A 19,811-nucleotide genomic window follows, 5' to 3' on the forward strand; every position below is an offset into this window, starting at 1 on the left:
AGCTCGGCGTGTAGATCGAACAGAACTCACTGCAGCTCGTTGCCAGGCTTCATTTTTAATTTGTTTGTCAGGGTTGTTGTTGTTGTTGTTGTTGTTGTTGTTTTCTGGCTGAGCCGCGTTCAGCCGAGGGGAGACATCGCTGACATTTCCTGCAGCATTTTAAAAGGACTGTTGTTGCATCTCCAATCAGCTGGGCGCATATCTTTATGTTAATGAATCTGGCAGGTTTATTTATGCAGGATGATTACTTGCAGGTGTACTAACTTGCGCGCACTCAAATTTCCTCCGCTCAACTCAGAAAAGTGTTGACGCCGGTTGGTGGAGCCCACTTCTATGTAACCTTGATTAATGAGGGCTCAGACTGACATCCCAGGTGTAATCAGCCCTTGATTAGAGAGAACCAGCGCTGCTGTTGGTCTCAAATGGCGCGTCCATCTTCCCGGCCTTCATCATAGGTCATTGTTTCTGTTACGATTACACAATGATATCTCTGTGTGTGTTACGGCACACTGGCAGGGATGCCCCTCATTTTATGATTGGAGTTTAATTTATTCAAATCAACAGCTTCAGCCCGCAGTTTGCGAGCTGGTGAGTCTTTAAGCTCTGCAGTGGCTCACTGAAATAAGCGGTAACCTTCGATCCAACCTATCCCAACAAACACCTTTTATTTAAATGAATCGTCCTTTTAGAGAGGGCCACAACCTTCAAAACATGTTACACCATTGAGCTTGAAAGGATCAATTAAGTGTTTTTAGACTACCTGATCCTCAACCCATGAATAGGTTAGTTGTATAACCTAATGTGGCCATTGAAGAAGTATTCAGAATAAGAGCCGTTCACAGTGGATTATCAAGTGTTTTTTAGAAAAGACACACTGCAGATGAACTCTGCAAATGTTTGGAGCGGCACAAACAAAATTCTGTTCGTCTCCATTGTGTCGGGGAGAGGCAGATATTTCAAAAGCTGCGCAAATGAAAGCTATGCATTCCCACACACTGTCAGCACTACGTTTACCGAAATTGCAACAGTTCCACCGTTTCCTGGCATTAAACTCACAACATGAAACAATTAACGTCTTTAAACTCGAGCCACGGGCTGCAAGCCACAACCCAGAAATGAAATACATCATCAATAACTGATGAAAACATCCCTAAAATGCATCATAAACCAGGTTAGACCATAAATGTGGCGTTGAGTGCAACACAGCCTCAGTTTCCTCCTCGGATTTATTTTGACATCGTCGTCTGCTGCAGCATTTAATAAAGCCGCAACTGCATGTAACCGTCCAACACATTTAGCAAATATATTATATATGTTAATTCTGAATTCATGTAAAATAGTTTTGTTTTCTAAAAGTAAACCATCGCTGTCACTGAAAAGCTGCCAGTCACAGCCTCGAGAAACTAGATAAAAGAAATAAAAAGGTTAATATCTCAAAAGTGGAACAAATCTGGAACGAAACAAGACAGTACGGGTTTGCAGGAAGTGAACAAACACACCGGTGACACCAGCCCTGTCCTTTGGAGAATCTGCCCGAGGCTGTGAGGGTGTGATCAGCTGTCTGTTCCTCGAGCATCACCGACCGCTGCTCTTCAAATAACTCTGACCCGGTGGAGCCGAGAGCACGACGGTGCCCTGGAAAAACATGGACAAGAATAGGCCGACGTTAAAATGATGTGGACAAATACTTACAGTCAGAATATAAAACACAAGTGGCAAAGAGGAAGGAAAGTCAATGTTTTAATTTGTCTTATTTTTATTCCGATTGATGCGTTATAATAAAATAGAAAAGGCACACTTCTTCGACACGACTCAACTTATTTTTAAATTCCAGAGCTCTGGAGACAAATCATCACTGGGGTTTTTTTTAATTTAAAGCTGTGGTCTGAATTTTCGGTCAATGTTCTGCAGACTTCTCCTCTGCAAAACTCTTGACTTTAAAAGCCCTGCTGGTGGCCCCCTGGAGGCCGAGCTGCTTCTTCACCTCACCGTGAACTAACCGAGCTAACCGAGCAACAGACCAGCTGACATTTGAGGTTCTCAGAGCGCCGTATATCGAGAAAGAGAGACACACACGCGAGGCACTTAAAACTCACTTCTTCTGTTTCTGTCCTCAGCTCTGTTTAACTTAATTCCTGTGGGTCTGAGAGTCGTGGCCATCCAATCGGTGAAGACTGGCCTCTACATCGCCATGAACGGAGAGGGTCACCTCTACTCATCGGTAAGCACACACACACACACACACACACACACACACACACACACACGCAGCATACCAGCATGGACACACAAGGGTGAGAAATCCCAGATGGACAGTGTCCACAAGACATTATTTTTACTGTCTGTCTGGGCTGTGCATCATTTTTATCATTTTTCATTTTTTTGGTCCTACTCAGGGCTTAATGCTTCTTTCTGGAAAATGATGGGGCTTAATTGCAAATCATGTGTCGCTCACCCAGGTCCCGAGTGTTTGGTTTTAAGCTGCGGTAATTATTTGTGGGAGACAAATGGACGGACCAGCCTGCTTTGACAAATCTCTGGTCATTTATAAGACTTTACTTTATCCACAGGAGTGAGGACAAATAAGGCTTACAGTGACTAAGGAGGAAACGTCTGTTGACTTTAGGCGTCAAAAACAAAAGAAAAACAACAAAGAAGGTCAATCAATTAATCTACCTGTTAGTTTCTGGATTAATCGATTAATCACTAGATTTCTAAACTGTCAGGATAGTGAATAATAGTGAGCCCAAGGTGACCACTTGAAATAGATAGTTTTATCCAATATATTCAGATTACTCTCATTGAAAACCATGAAGTGTTTTTTGAACCCTGCTGAGATAAATAGATCACTGGCCCGGTTGACACGCTCATCTCACAACGCAGCTCAAAAGAACCATCGGGTGATTTTAGTTCACACTCCCTGAGTCTGAAGGACGACACACTGAGCAGAATGAGGCGAAATGGATTTCTCACCTTAAGTAGCAGTTACAGACAAATCCTGCTCTAAATTATACAATGTGTCACTTACATTTTAGGCTTAAATTTAAAGGAGAATCGAGGCATGCATGATACAATAAAAGCTTTTCTCATGTCAAAAGACACAAATTTGAGGTTTTGTGCGACAGAATGTTGGAGGCAGGTGCATTAGAGAGAGAGAGAGAGAGAGAGAGAGAGAGAGAGAGAGAGAGAGAGAGAGAGATGAATTGCTTTTAATGGATGCCAGTGATTTGTCAGATTCTGGACAAGTATGCGTTTTAATGCAACTCCAGAGGCTTTTTCTCCCTGAGTGCAAAATATTAAGAAAAAGAAAACCAAATAATTTCAAGTTCTGAATGAAATCGACATACTAAACCAAAAAAAGAGCTAAATTAGTGTTATTATAAAGGGAACAATATGGAAGACATGATTGGACCGAGAGGTGAGGGAGGTGGTGAAGAGCAAGTGGAGAGGAAGTGAGGTAGAGGAGGAGCGGCCGGCTGCTCGGAGATCTGCTTGAGTGGAATATGAATTATTTCCGTGCTGACTCTTCAGAGTGAGTTCACACTCTTTCACTGACGTCTGTTCTCCCTAACATCATCCCTCTTTCCTCCCCTTCATTTCTTTTTTTGGGGTGGAGATGACGGGAGCCGGGGAGGAGGGGAACGGAGAGGTGATGGAGAGAGGGGACGGGGGACTAGAAATGGGAGGGGAGGGGAGGAGATGAAAGGAGGGAAATGAAAGGGAGAGGTGAGAGGAATAAAGGCGAGGCCAGGACCAATCATGAAAGAAAGAAGGAGGGGTGAGAAGAAAGGAAAGACTTGGATGGAAGGAAAAAGAAAGGAGGGGAGCAAGAAATAGGACACGGACAATGTGAGGACAGAGATAAAGGTTGTTTTCAGAGGAGGAAAAAGATACAGAGGAAGGACAAAAATCATTGTAGACTAAAGAGAAAAGAAGCCAGAGAGGAAGGAGGACAAAGGTTTCAGACGGAAGACCAAATAAGACGGAGAGGAGGAAGGAAAAAATGTTGACGACAAAGGGATGAGAGGAAGAGAACGGAGTCATCGGGAGGAGAAAGACAAGAGATCTGTGCTGCTCTGCTGGGCTTTCTCAGCCTGTCGCTGAAAGTCACAGATGCATGAGGGCTTCCTGTAAATAATTGAAGAGGGGGAGTCCCCCCCTACACACACACACACACACACACACACACACAGCAGAAATCCCCTACTAAACCGAGGGAAAGTGAGGGTGTGTGATCATGTTCCAGCTCTGTGACTGATGCGAATGCAGCTACATGATAACGAATATGTGAATTACATGCAGCAGGTCTAATTAACCGTGACGTCAGCACCGCCTGGTGTTTCATTGGCTGATTGAAGAGGTCGCCACGGGTGTAGCGGACGGTGAGGCCGGTGAGGCCGGTGAGGACGGTGCGTTCACCTCTATGTGTGCGTTATTGGTGCGGCTTCAGGGTCGAGCAGCTCGTTTATCGGACACAGTCTGGATTATCTTCCGTCTCGCCAGGTTATGTATTGTGTGTAGGTGTCAGGAAGTCAATACAAATCCCATTCGAGCTCCTGCACCTTCAACTGAACACGGCATGCCGTGACATGTTGGTGATATTACAGATATTACAAGCAGCGTTTTGTCTTTGGAAGAACTTTTATGAACAAACAAGTAACTCGATATTCCTGGTTCAAACACACATCTTTGAGGGATTTTAAGCACCCTGTGACTGCTCCTCTAATCAAAACCGGGTGTACTGAAAACTAAATACAGTGTGCATGAAATGATGTTATATTTAACTGCATGTCGGATACTGTTTTGTGTCTGAAGGAACATGATTGTATGTATGTCAGTACTAGAATATATTTATCTGAAGATCTTGTTCGGATTAAAAACAACATGGAGCCGTCAAGATAATTCTGGGATTATTGTTGTGACATCACTTTCATCTGTATTGCCTTCCCCTGTCGGAACATTTTTTTTTTATTTTAGGACATTTCCTTGTGAAGTGTGTTCTCTCGGCTCGTTCCCAAATTTATGCCGCTCCGCTCTCAATGCGATTCTTTATCCTCTTATTGCAAATTGTTAATGATATGCTGCAAACTTAGTTATACATGGTAGGACTGTCTTATTAATCCAAGATCCCGAGCATCTGGCAGTGTGCGGTTGTGCACGTGCGTGCGCGTTGAGGGTTTTGGGCATGCGTGCGTGCGACTAACAGATGGCACAGTGTGCAATGAGCTGCTATGTGATAATTATGGCGAATGCTGGGGGAAAGCGAGGCGGGGGGGGGGAGTGCTGATGAGTTTGCGACCGTGTGTGTGAATGAGACTCGGAGTGACAAGAGTGTGTGCAAAAGAGTGTGTAATGCACGCGTTAGTGTGTGTGTGTGTGTGGGTGTAGATTTCAAGATGTCAGCTGAAAGGTGAAAGAGGAAATTGACTTTGACACGTTTCTTGCAACATACCACTATTGCTGCTCCTCTGACTTTTACGATTATCACCTTCTATATCTTCTTCCTGAAAAATAATATTATGATGCGATGCATACAAGAGCATGAAATCCTGTTTCTGTGCCGGTGTGGTCACGACATGTCTCTAGACCATGGCTGAGGTTGGTGTACACCAGTGCCCCCCCCAAAAAAAATCTGCTTGTTTTTCAAAATCTGAATTTTGCTGACTGGCCACCAACCAAGATAAGAAATGGAAATGTGTTTGTTCATGCCAGCTCCTGTGAGCCAGACTGTTAGAGTCTGTCTGCTGAAGAGGTCCTGGGAGCCCGAACACCATCAATTCAACTCCGTCCTCCGTCCGTCTTTTTCTTCCCCTTCGTTTCTCCTCCCCCTTCTCTTCTATCCAGAAACATGAGGGAGTAAGGGAGGCTCAATACATGTGGTCCTCCACAAAACCTCTCAGTCCCTTTGAAGGAAATCAGAAGCTTAGGTATGTGTCAGAACGGCCATTTAAATCCCAATAAAAAAATGATGAATTTATCCTGTAATAATCAGCAAACCAAGACTTATCCTGGTGCTGAAAACAGGTCGAGTAGACCTGTTGAATAACACAGAAAATAAAAGTACATTTTACGAAACAATATGGAAGCATATTAAATCAAAAACAAATGCCATTCATCTCTGCCTTTTCATCCTATACATACCACAGTGTGATTATAATGTTGGCAAATAAAACCACCCACAAATACTGTCCATTCTACCGTTCACTGTGCACTTTTCTTAATGTCCTAGAGCCCAAGGTAACATCTTTGAATGTCCAAAACCCAAATATGTTCTGTTTACTACATCATCACAAAACATGAATCTAAGAGCATGAAACCAGAGAATGTTTGAGAAATATTTAAAAAAAAAAATAGTAAAATAAATCTGTTATTAAAATAGCTGCTGTTTAATTTCTGTTTAATTCATGAAAACAATAAAAGGGAGAGACAGGGGAGACGTTGTGTGTTCTTTTCTCTGTCGTGGATTCGTCCTTCCATTTCCGTTTCATCTTCTCTTCTCATATTTATTTTCTCTCCTCCTGAGCTGTTTTCTCACAACAGGATGTTTTCAACAAACACAAGAATGTGTGTGTGTGTGTGTGTGTGTGTGTGTGTGTGTGCTCTACGACGTATGTACCTGTGTGTGTCAGTGTGCGTAGGCGTGTACTTCCATTCACAACGCAGTCGGTGCAGCACTCAGATAGAGTGAGTCCTGTGATGTCTGCATCCAGAGAGATGAGAAGGAGGACGAGTGGCACAGAGAATAAATGTTATTGCCATGTGAGTCATGACACACACACACGGTTTCTGGTGACTGGAGAATGAATTGGTTGCTGGTGCGCTGTGGGGTCTCTTCAGAGATGTGCATCATGTTATTGAGGCTCCGCAGGGCGGACATCGCAGTCAAAGAGCTGGTTTTCTACAATATTATCGTCCAATTGACGTTTGAGACCCATTCCCAGCCGTTCCTCCCACGAAGCACCTTCTGTTCAGCCGTTCAGCGACTCTCTGTTTGACGTTGATGCATTCAGAAATCTGTAGAAATTAATAAGCCACAAACTCAAAGACGTATTCACCTTTAATAAAGACTTAAAGGCTGGCTTATTGTGGTTGCATTTTATCTGTGGAAGAAATCAAATCTGCAAACTGAACTTGCTGCCACTAAAATTAAGTCCAAAAAAATCCGACCGGATCTGAAACAAACGAAAAGACACCTGATCTGATGTGGGCCCCGAACACGCTCAGACCAGACCTGAATAGACCCAATTATAATTAGACCCGATCCAAATGCACTCGACCTCAGCAGACCCCAGACAAGCCGATGTGGTGAAAATGCAGCAATATGATAATAATGTCCTTACAAATTAATCCAAAAATAATTTGTTTATAAGCTTCAAAGACTCATTTACGGAAATAATTGAAAGTCCTATTTTCACAGGTCCAGAACAGGTGGCAAACAAACCCTCAGCAGACCGGATTAGACTGAGTTTAATTTGGACCTTTCCAGAATTGTAAAATCCATCCTCAACCCTTCGAACTATTATTCAAACTTCCGTTACCAGCGATGTGATGCTGAGCAACACGAAGAAACAGAACGCATGACGCAGTTTGAATGATAAAATGATCTGCAGAAGTTCTCTCCTCATATCGTCCCCACGTCCTCAAGGAGAGCCTGTGCTACCAGCTCTATAACACACCTGATCCAATTAAGGGCCGCACATTTTCATAACAGCGTAATTGGATCAGGTGTGCCGGTCTGGAGCGGCTTCTGACGCGCCGAGAGCGACGCCGTGATTGGAGTCGGATTGATGCTTTGATCCGGTCTGTCTGGGCCGGAGGACTTCCTCTCAAAGAGCCCTCTTCACTTTTGTTTTCATGCGCCGACACTTTTCTCTCCACTCCTCCTCTTCCTTCTTCTCCGTGGGCTTTTCTTTTCTTTAGAATGATTTGTTTACCCACAATTCCCCTGGGTAATTAGTGCTGTGATAATAACTGGTGTTGGAAACAAACACACCCACTCACTGAGCAGTGCACACAAACACACACACACACACACATACATAATCGTTGCGATGAAAAACAACTTCCTTGAGCTTAGTCGCATTAAGCAACGTTACAAGTAGAGCAAGTAAAAAATCTGAACGATGCGTCCTCATATTTATGAATAATGAAACTGCAATGTTGTCATTTGATTAATTAAACATATTTCTATGGAGGTTAAAGATAAAATAAGAAACAACAGTTTGGTGATAATTCATAACTACTATTAATTAACTTGGAGGTGTTGATATGATGATAATCATACTTTGTTATAGTTTCCCATAATTGAGTAAGAATTAATAATTCCAACTAAATTCTCAATAAAAGAGCAGTTAAACATAATTCAATTGCATTTGCTTCCTTAACTCAGAGGGCAGTTTTTGTGCTTAAATTGAGCCAAATATAACGACGTCATGTGAATAGTTTTGATAAAGGACTGACTGACCTATGAAAGAACACACTGTACAGGTTACAACAGGTGGAATTACACTTCCGTAGTTCAGCATTGAATTCAACTCCTCGATACCATCACTGGAACATTAGACGGATGGGTTGTAAATTATCAGGCTCCATCACTCTTTAATTACATTGCCATAAGTAATTGTGTTGCCATTCTGTCATTATAGATCTCCTTATCTCCGATGTCCATTGCGAATACATGAATAAATCTGCTTAGAAGTCATAGAAACGAGACGCTGCTTTTAATTTCAGAACTCTCGCGAGATTTGTCACGTTTTTTAAGGTTTCTTCAGTATCAAAGCGCTGCAGTGATAGCTGTCTGCACAGCCATGGGAGCGTTGCAAAAATAATCTGATAATAGCTAATTCGGCATACTTTTAAATTGTGCCAATTTGCTATAATGTTGGCACAGTTCTCTCAATTTTGTCTGAGGGGGACCCACGGTGTCAGCCTTTGAATACGCCTGGTTTAGAGCGATGATAGGAGGGTTTGGATTTCCCCACTCTGGTTCTAAGTTTCTTAATTTTCGATCTTCAATGGACGAGGGACAAAGTGCTCCTTCTATCCATTTAGCATGTTTTGGAGCGGGATGTTAAAACATGTTAACATTCGCTCCTCTATCTCTTTGCTATTCGGGCTAAGATGCATGCATCTATGTACGTGCCATTCAAAAGATAACAGCGTGCATGTGTGCAGTGTTTTCACTTCCACTAAATCTCTGCAGAGCACGGAGAAATGACAGAGGGAGAAAAATAAGAAGAGCGATGGGAGAAAGGCTAAGATAAGAGGAGAGAGAGAGAGAGAGAGAGAGAGAGAGAGAGAGAGAGAGAATCCCCTGCTGTGTTTCCAATCAGGAGGCGTCGTCCTCCTCACCGGGTGATTTATTGTCTCCTTCATGTCCCAATTTCCAACCCCACCCTCCGTTTCTTTCATTCATTCTTTCTCCCTGTCTTCTTTCTGCGGGCAGCTTGTGGACGTGGCCATTTAGAAAGGACGACAGAAACCAAAGGAGGCAGGCGGCGTGGTTTGAAATGACTCACCTGTGAGGCTGTGTGAGCTTTTCATCTGGAGTCGTCCTCACAGTTCACTTTTCCTCTCTGAATTCAGTCGAGCGTAAGTGTTTCTTATTCAGACGAGGGGCGAGAGACGCCTCGGCATCGAACATCTTTTATTCTAAAAGCAGCATTAAATGATGTATGACCTCACTGGCCAACATTAATAAGTGTCTGGCATTGCTCTCTGCACGCCAGCAAAGATCGTCCTCCTCAACAGATGAATAATGAATATGGGGTGCAGGTCAAGACTAAGTATATATAATTTCAGTTAATGAAAAAATATTAAGCTCCTCTGCGAACAATCGCACACAATCAAAACCATGGTTACCAAAGGAGAACATTTGATGTGTGTGTGTGTGTCGCCTGACATTGGCAATAAGTAGAGCGTTCATTCATTATAACCTTGTCTTGTTTTGTCGCCAGCCAATCATTTAGTCATATTTCAAATCCCAGCGATCCCCCACATCTCCCTCCATTCATCCCCTAGAGCCACAAGTGTGTGTGTGTGTGTGTGTGTGTGTGTGTGTGTCAGCGTCTGAGCCCTCACAGGCCACCCGTCCCTGCCTTTAATAAGTGTCTCTATGTTAGCATGAGTGGATGTGGTTGAGCACAAGATGTAGCACAATATATGTTGAATTAGCAATGCAAGTGTTTGTGTGTATTTGGCTCTCTCGCTCTTGCACCTTCCCCCCCGCTACAAAACTGACCCCTCCCTCTCAGCGCTGGTTGGTTGCCACGGCTACAGTGTCGCCTCTCTTCCTCATGTTGCTATGAGACTCGGACCGACAGACCTGAGCTGAATGACAATGTGTCTATGGCTCTGGCAAGAGGCCCACAACAACCAATAAGAGGCGGTCTAGACAAACACTTCTCGATCGGGGGTCTGGGGACCTCCGGGGTGATTGTTTGGGTTGGCAGGAGCCTCTTCAGCCACATGAGGGGTAGTTTATTAACACTATTAATATCCTCAGCAACTGTCTCAATGATAGAATGTGAATCATTGAATCATTTTATACCAAAAGATTATGAGAGTTCCCTCAAGAAACGTGATAAAGATAGGAAGATTCTTGTTATACAAGATAATGACGATGTGAAAATACAGCGATAGTTAAAGCTACATATCATTTGGATTAAAAATGGGTCAATAATTATGTATAATGTGAAAGGACAACCCACCTGAATGCCAAGTACCAAATGTCAGACAGCGTTAGGGACTCGCTGGTGAAGAAGAACTGAGAAAAGATTATTGGGCTTAAATTTCACCTTTTGTCATCGTGACAGAAAATCCAAATCCAAGTCAGCTTGATCTGTAAAATGTCAATGACTTATTGAGGCGACAACATGTCAGATGTGTTTTCAACATGTTCCGCTTCCTCCAAGTGGCTACAATTATATGCAGCTTTGAATGACTGTTTATTCTAATGATGTCTGGTGATCTTGGTATTTTTCTTTATATACCTCTTGATACTGTGTAAGCATAAATACATCTGTTGTACATGCAGCATTTATCTGCCTTTTTTTTTTTAGGCTTTTTCTGTCTTAAATTACCACATAATCTTGGTGTGGTAATTACCGCTTGTGTTTTGGTTTATTGACTGAAAAAGAATCCCATTTTCCCCCAAGAATTATCCAAAATGTAATTAAATCTTATCCAAATACTAAGAGGACATAACTCACATTGGCTCAGTGAAGACACTTGAGTGGGACTTAAAAGTCCCTCTGGGAAATAATGCACCGATAGTTGCTCAATTGAAATTGATCAATTAGTTGACGATTGATGTATTTATGAAGCGAAGATGCTAAATATGTCACATTGGGTTCTGAGAAATGTTTCACTATTTTATTGACTAAATCATTTGTTTATTAATCAAAACAATGCACAGATTACTTGATAATCATAAGCTGCAGCCCTGCTTGGGAGGCTTGCTATCCCAGACTGATCTCCTGCTGTGTTGATGCCACAAAAGAAAGCAGTGGAAACGTGTTATTGTCCTGAGCTTAGGCTTTTTTGTAGCTTGAGAAATTGCAGTTTTCTGATTTTTTTTCCGACCCCTCCAAAAGAAGTGTGTTTCATCTCAGGCTGCCATTGATACTTGCTGTGACTCAGTAGTGCAAGAGGACACTAGGGAGACTCAATTTTTCTGCCGGTAAGAATAACACCCTGATTCAGTGCTGAAATAGGCTCCGCTGAAGGCGACCATGGAACAGAGTTCTGACACATAACATCAGAGCCGATGTGGGTGGGAGGAAGATTTTTTTAAGGCTTTGTGTCACCAGAATCAATCCGCTTCTTATTTTTTATCCTTTTAGTTTGTTGTTCATGTGCACACAGAGAGAGAGTCTGGGGAGAACGACATGTCATTCAGTCAGTGTTCGGCTGCTCCTCCCCGTCTGTGGCTGGTCAATATGGGTTATGGTTTATTCTACATTCATAATAATTGTTCAATAAAGCGTTTTGTGGTGTCTCTTTCTGTCTGTCTCCTCAGGAACTGTTCACAGCGGAGTGTAAGTTTAAGGAGTCGGTGTTTGAGAACTACTACGTGATCTACAGCTCGATGCTCTACAGACAGAAGGAGTCGGGCCGGGCCTGGTTTCTGGGCCTCAATAAAGAGGGACAAGCCATGAAGGGAAACAGGGTCAAGAAGACCAAACCAGCCGCACACTTCCTGCCTAAACCTATAGAAGGTAACGCACAATTACACACACATGAACTCGGGTTTTTGACCAGAAGTTTTCTTGGATTATAGAGTAAAGACACACCTTTTCCTCACGTTCTTTGTTTCTTTCCTTCATTCATATCCATCCCTCTCTTTCTCCTCCTGTACACTTTCTTTAACCTCTCTTCTGCTCTTTCTTTTCCTCAATTCCTTATTCCTCTCTTCTCCTTCATCTCTCCTCCCCCTTCCTTTCTTTCTTTCCTCACACCTGTCCTCCTCTCCCATCCGCCTCTTTTCTCCCGCCGCTCCTCCAGTTGCGATGTACCGAGAGCCTTCGTTGCACGACGTAGGGGAGGCGGTGCCTAAACTCGCCGGGGGCCCGCCTTCCAAAAGCACAACCAGCGAACCTGTGGTCATGAATGGCGGCAAACCAGTCAACAAACCCGACAAGGAGGCGACATAACCTTGCCCCCCCCCTCCCTTTTTACCCTCCCCTTGCCACCCAGAGGCCAGGAAAAACCAGAGACTCGCCCCACTGCTGCACGCTCAAAAAACAAACTAAACTGCAACAAAAGGTAACCAAACAAACAGCAGCTCAAGTTCTGACTGGTCAGCAGTGGGGCCGCACGTCCCGCCTCCCTATTGGGCGGATCTGGTGTTGTGGGGCGGAGCCAGAAGGACAGAGCGTTGCGGCGGGGGGGGGAAGAGGAGGACGAAGACCGTAAAGTCAGGCCGATGCCAGCCAGATATTTTGGAACCCCTCATATGTCTCATATGGAAGACATAAACAAAACTAACACACAGAACGGGAAAAACAAATGTCGTCCTCACCGGTATTTTTCTGTGACAATCTGTAAGAATTAGAGACCCCGTTTTCCTCTCCTGATAGGACCGTTTTCTGTTGCCAGGTACGCTTGCCTGCTGGTGGCTACACACACACACACACACACACACACACACACACACACAGACATGCACACAGCTCCGACCCGACATCGACCAGTCGGATTCGATCTTTGAGTAAATAATGAACAGATTAAAAAACAAACATCAGGCAAAGAGAACGCTTTAAATACCAAACACCGATGATTCAGCGGCTGCTTAGTCATCGATCAATTAAGACGTGGCACAGGACATTCTGTACTAAGCTTACAATGAAATGTACTCGAAAGCGGCCCTGTGCATTACATGCAATGTAAACCCATCGTACGGCGTGTCCGTAGTTTGAATCACATACTATATAGCTGTTTGACACTACATAGCTTAAAGCATGTTTGTCTTTTCAGTTTGTGTACATCTATTTATGGTTTATTATTCTGCACACACAGAGCACTAGTGACTATCGAGCTGCATCGTTGTACACAAAACAAGTTTTTTTGGTTCCCTTTACGAAACGCTACGATTTCCACATCGCTGACACAAGTGTAGCTCAGGAGAGGAGATCAAATGACGTGTCAAGGGAAGAGTTTTGCTTCCCAGTTGCTCAAATTAATGTGTAGCTGAACCCGGAACGATTTCCACAAATTCTTTGTTTGTAGCAACACGGAGGGCATGCTGGTGTCAGAGCAGCATGGTAGCAGTCGGTGTTTACATATAATATAGCAGATATTGTAGAGGGCCTAATACAGTAGTAGTACTTTTTCTTTCTGTTGCCTTCCCCAGTACTTGAAGTTAAAGGTAGTAATGAGGGTAATAATGAACAGGGTAAGTGATAACTATAGCTGTCAAATAGATGAGGTGGAGTATTTAAAATGTATATCAATATTTTTCTCGGAAATGTAGTGTAAAGTAGCGTAAAGTAAAGTACAAGTACCTCAAAATTGTACTTATGCACAGTTTTTGAGTCAAAAACAAGATGTGGTTACTTTCCACCGCTAGATGCAGATCCAAGTGGATTAGAGCAGATCTGATCACATGCATATTTATTGCAGAATAAAAACGGAGAGTGTGAGAATTAGATGATTAAATTAGCCTCCACAGTGGCCTATAAAAGCAGGTGAAGGTCACTAAGAAAGTGTTAGAAATGTGGTAAAAACAAACAGCCCACATCGATTGCCGTGTCAAATCAAAGTACTGAAATATGGCTTTTGGGTGAGACAGAGAAAAACTACATGGCGGAAAATCAAAAGCCTTGAAATGAAATTAAACCAAATAGATTTCCATGCTTTGCCCTCTCACTGTGACAGTCAACATGGCACCAATCTGTTCTGGACCTGAATCCTGTTCAACACCCAGGCTTTCTGTTTATGCCTCTTTCTTATTAGACAGCAAGACTAGACGCCAATTAACTCCTCAGAAAGTTACACCAGTAGTCCGTCACATTACTTAGGAGACATTAATACTGTGATCCCACGCTTCACATTAGTGGCAGAGACAAGGAGGCAGACACAAATGACTTCAGTAAGGAACAGAAAACTGCACATCCCTCTAGCTTTGAATCCCAATTTTAGGCAAAGTAGCCACTTTGCGTTTAAATCAGATCCTTGAAACGCTGTCGTATTTGCTGAAGATGAGTGACCTCCACTGACATTCCCGCTACAAAGAACAAAGCAGAAAAGAAAACAAGGCTGCATGATTAATCCTCGCAGTTGTTCCGACATTAAACGAGCCGCCTCGGCAACAGGTGTGTGTGTCTGTGTAGCAGGTGAAACACGCTGCGTTGTTGTACAGAGGATACGCGGCGCTACGGAAGAGACAGCTCACAGTGTTTCTAATTGCCATTTCTCAGATTTTCTCCTCACACACACCACATTTTTCTCTCCTCTGAGCTCATTAGCTGCCGTGTGGTCGGCCAGCTCACACTATATGGACTCGCATAGTGTCATGGGCCTTTAATACGGTTTTGAAAGACAAATATTTGAGATTTCTGATTACAAAAAAAAATGCAATTCATTAAAGCCAGAATGTAATAAAATATATGTAAAAAATAAAGAGAGATCAGAGTTTAGCATTTTAAGTTTCTGTGTAATCTCGACGCTAAAAAACCCTGCAAGTGCACGTGAAATGTATTGCTGCTGTTGGATCATCAGAAAGTGTTGTTTTTTTGAGCTGGATAGTACTGTAGATTCTCGCTATGTGAGTGCCTCTCATCCCCAGCCAAGCTCAAGATGCAAGATCCAGGGCGGCTGCAGATTTATGCTGAATGCTCAGCCTTCCTGGGTCCCAGCATGGGTTTAGCCAAGATTTCAAAAAAAACTCTCAAAGTGGCTTGATTTAAGCTCTGTCCTGTCTAATTTTACTTGAAGAGCATAGTGGGGTGATGGTGATGAGGTGTTGTGCTTGTCTCACGTCAAAGAAATGTGGATGTAACATAATATTGTCGTGTCACACTCGGGGTTACTAGCATAACGGTAAAAAAAAAAGAAGAAAAAATACCCTGACAATCAGGTCTGTAAACCTTTTTTTATTTTATAATGTGTCCTGTGTTGTCTCAGCTGCCTGTGTCTAAGAAGCCACTTTATCTACACATAGCGTACGATGTTTTTGTGCTCGTCTGAGCCAGCGTTAGGAGATGTAGCCGAGACAAGACTCCGGGACAGAATGATTATGAAGCAGCCGATTTGTCTGCAGTGCTGGCAGAGAGAAAAGATCGGCCGACTCTTCCTCTGTTCAGAGAGGCCCGGCTTGTTTGGCTAGAAGTAGGGTTCACGTCCTGTGAAAGCAGCCATTGAAGATCTGTGGCACATGCTTGAGAATTAATGATGGTTGAGGCCAGAGAGAGAGAAAAAAAAGCGACTTGTTTCCTGGCTACTGACCAAAGACACTGCTACAATAGTGTTTTTTTTAGGCCGGTAATCACAGCTCCGGGTTCAAACAACGGAGGCGCAATTACTGTCGCCGTCTCCCGAGAGACTTCTCTCCACTGGTGGTTAGCCAGGTACCGAGACTACAATTATGAGATATCTGACAGCGGGCTCTGCCCAGGAAGAGAGCAGCGGATTTAATTAGAAGTGAGCAATGGCGACAACCTTGGGTCACTTTTAATTTCCACATACGAGCACCGCTCGTGTTCTCTCGGCCCGACACATGTAGCCATCTTACTTTGTCCTGTGGCTGGATGCTCAAAATGAACACAACGCATTAAGAGCACAGCAAAAGGCTTTTGTGACCTGACCACTGCCGTGCAGGTGCACATCAGAGACACTGGAGCAGGGAATGGTTAGTTAGCACTGTTGGTTAGCCGCTCTCCCTCAGGTTTTCTTTGCTGTTTCTTTTGTGTGTTTTTTTTCCCATTCCACTTTATTCCTCTGACAAAAGACTGCCTTATAACATCTGATTCTGAAAAGAGACGATAAACGCACTCTCTTCCCAGCTTTTCTCTGAACACTCTCATCACACATATACACACACACACACACACTCACTTTTCATCCTATTTTACGTTTCAATTATCCTTTGATCCCCAATCTTCTGTTCACTGTAACTATGCTAGCTTTCACTCTCTGCTCGTTTTGTAATCATGCAGTCGGAGAACATATTCCCACCTCCTCTTTTCTCCTCCGCCTCTCTCTGTTTGGACTGTTTCCCACCTGTTGCATGTTTTTCTTTCAAAGAGGAAAGATGACTGGGGCTGATGCATGTGGTAATTTAGGAAATATGTTATCATGAACAAAAACATTTACAGCGTAGCACCAGTAGAACTCTGCTTCTGGCTCATTTCTGCCATCGGTTTGCACCGGTTGATATTTGTGTCGTTAATGCATTCAAATGGCATTCCTTAGTTTCCCTGTGACATCATATGCAACTAACAGGGACATATTGTTTTTGAAGCATAATCCATCATTGCGATAATGGAGCAAAGGAAGAATGAATCAAAATTACTTCATATCACTAACACAGTTACACTAATGCATGTCTTGCGTGGGATATTTTCAGCAGAGCATCAATATTTAATTCTGTCTGAGAGCAGGAAAATTATAACACAAAAAAAAAAACAGGAAGAAGTCATTTTTTTGATATTCTTTGCTGCTTCTTTTAACAATGATGGATTGAGCTCAGGAAGTTATTTTTGGTACTTCCATCATACTACATTCAGTATTCCGGTCTCCAACCTACAAACACACAAGATGGTAGATCTTCTTGTGTGTTTTAAGCTGCGCAAAATAGATGTTACGTAAAAACACGCAAACTAATTTCCATGAAAGTCCAAAGAAAGATGGCGGAAGGACTTGAGTGCAGCTTAATTCTGCCTCCTGTGGAGTATGTGCAGTATTACAGCAATACTGGAGCAGCACTCCAGAACTAATCTAGTAACATTTCTGAATTGACCTGGTTTTCATTGACCTTTTATTGACCTTTTTTTACCTACCTCCAGTAAATCAGTATTTTCAAAAACCAATTTCAGGAGCAGCTGTGCAACATTTTTTTTTTTTTAGTCCTTGATGTGTAGTGTGTCCGACACTTAGCGGTCCTGGAACAGGGCTAATGGAAGCTAGTGCACACACATGTAATTACATGCTCAGTGAGACTGTGATTAACCGCAGAGCAGACAACACATTGAATGAAGTCATAGATTTACGACAACCTGCCGTGTCTTTCTAATGCAAACCGTGCTAGCGATGAGTCAAAAGCAAAATGTCACTGGTGCTAACCTTTAAGGAGATTACTCTGTCTGTCAGTAAATGTACAGTTACCTTTACATACATATTATGCAAACAGTTTGTCTGCACTGTACAGTTTGTGTCAATCCATTGTATAAACACAGAAAATGATATTGAATAAAGGATTTATAGAAAGAAAGCGTGAGTCTAATTATTTTACTTTTATATTAACTCGTCATTTCTAGATATCATCCCTGAATTTAATCATCAGTTCAACATTAAGACTCACTTATAGGTTTACAATTCATCCTTTGTGTTTGTGCTGTATTATCAGCTATTACGCAGCAAACAAAAGTTCAGTAAGTGGCTCAATTTCACAGAATAGAACCCGACAAAGTAAGTCTCAATTTACTACCACCCGCCACGGAGACACCCAGATTCCACTTCACGGCGCCTTCGTCCTGCAGTCGGACCTCGGTGAAGCTCTGGGCTCTCCACCACCGCCGACACCACGCTGCTAAAGGCCCAGGCCGTGTTGCTGGACCCGCTGGAGGGAATGGAACCAGAACTGAGCGCACCAGACTGTCAGATTTTCTAAAGGAACTCTGGTGCTCAGAAACAATACCACTTTTGTCCCTAGGGGCCGCCAAAATCAACACAAAATAAAGTTCCGCGCAGTAGCTTTAAGCACAAGTGTTATTTTTTGGAGGCTCTGTAGAAAATTTCCAGCAACAAGCAAAATATTTTCCACATTACCTTGACTAGCATGTAACATTTCAACTGGTATAAACCACATTTAACCTGCCCGCTTTACCCAGCTGGTAATCCAGCCTCGGAGACAAATGGATTGATGTGATGGAAGCACCATTAAACAGCTCCAGTATCAGGCAGACGTGTGTGGAGAGAGAGAGCTGTGGAGACAGCTCAGCAGACACATTATGACAGGTTGACAGGCAGGAAGAAACACTCACACACACACACACACACACACACCGCACCGCCTGGCCTCCTTTAAATGACAGATGAACCAGCAAATACTGTAATTAGGTGGATGTCATTAAAATTTGCATATGTAAATGTAATGTAAATTAGGTGTACTTTGAAGGGCAACATGGTGTTTAATTAGCAAGATGTGGGTTATAAAGAACTGTAACTTTAATTATATTCAATGAAACGCTGCATGCTTCATCTCTCATTCAAATTGATTGTTTTTTGTTTTTTTTAACCCTCGTTACTGTACAGTAGTGAGATTTACATCTCAGGACTTTGTCATGATTGTATTTACTGCATCACACCCCAGTTATTTTTCCTCAATAAGTCTTTCTCCTGTCGTCCTCCGGTATTTCGTTTCACCATCTGTTCTGCTATCACGTGCACTGTCGCATCTTTCGTAGCCTCCTGCACAACTTCTTTGCTTTCGTACTTTGTCATTACGCTGCACGAGCGAGATCCGTCACTCTGCAGACAAAATAGTTTTCTTCAATGTGAGCAAAGTGATGTTTAGAATGGCCTCACCTGCTCATCTGTAGTTCTTGCATGTCTGTGTATGCAATACATTATATATGCTGGATAGGCCTCATCGTGGAGCTATTTTACTCTGTTATCTTTCTCTGTGTAAACATCCATCATATATACAAGCATCCTCTCCACACCGTGTAATTGATCATTGAAGAAGCCAATGACAGGATCTAGACCTGTGTCCTTCTGTCTACTTTAAACAAAAGATATGAGGAATATACCACTTATTGGGGGAATGTACGGCTCCAGACTTCAAATTAATATGAACACGTACTCTCTCTCTCTCTCTCTCTCTCTCTCTCTTTCTCTCTTTCTCTCTTTCTCTCGAAGAAGCCATTGTTTCTTCGTGGTTATCTTGTATGACAAATGTATTGTTTTTTGAATCTGCAATGCTTTCAGCCTTAATTTCTCTGGCTCCAGGGCCACATCTACCATTAAATGCACTGAGGTTATGTCCTTAATATTGTTTCCTCTCTGCCTCTTCACTGTTGACTCTCCAATCACGGCGAAAAATGACAACGACGACATCTTCAGAAGCCCATAGGTGGGTGGGGTTCTGCTGG

At 42.9% G+C, this 19,811-nt stretch overlaps 1 protein-coding gene across 3 annotated transcripts in view; it reads left to right on the forward strand.

The window, feature by feature from the left end:
* The window catches only part of LOC137878872 (fibroblast growth factor 14-like), a 42,126-nt gene extending 22,417 nt beyond the window's left edge, over positions 1-19,709 (forward strand). For all 3 annotated transcript variants that reach the window (XM_068719335.1, XM_068719338.1, XM_068719337.1), the window contains exons 3-5: positions 2,118-2,221; positions 12,020-12,218; positions 12,505-19,709. In XM_068719335.1, the coding sequence (XP_068575436.1) occupies positions 2,118-2,221; positions 12,020-12,218; positions 12,505-12,653 (452 nt within the window). In that variant the 3' untranslated portion in view covers positions 12,654-19,709. The remainder of the gene's footprint in view (positions 1-2,117; positions 2,222-12,019; positions 12,219-12,504) is intronic.
* Positions 19,710-19,811: the final 102 nt, after the last annotated feature.

The sequence above is a fragment of the Cebidichthys violaceus genome, unplaced genomic scaffold (assembly GCF_023349555.1).
Source record: "Cebidichthys violaceus isolate CVI_PGR_0920_01 unplaced genomic scaffold, fCebVio1.0.p SCAF_24, whole genome shotgun sequence".
NCBI classification, from domain to species: Eukaryota; Metazoa; Chordata; class Actinopteri; order Perciformes; family Stichaeidae; genus Cebidichthys; species Cebidichthys violaceus.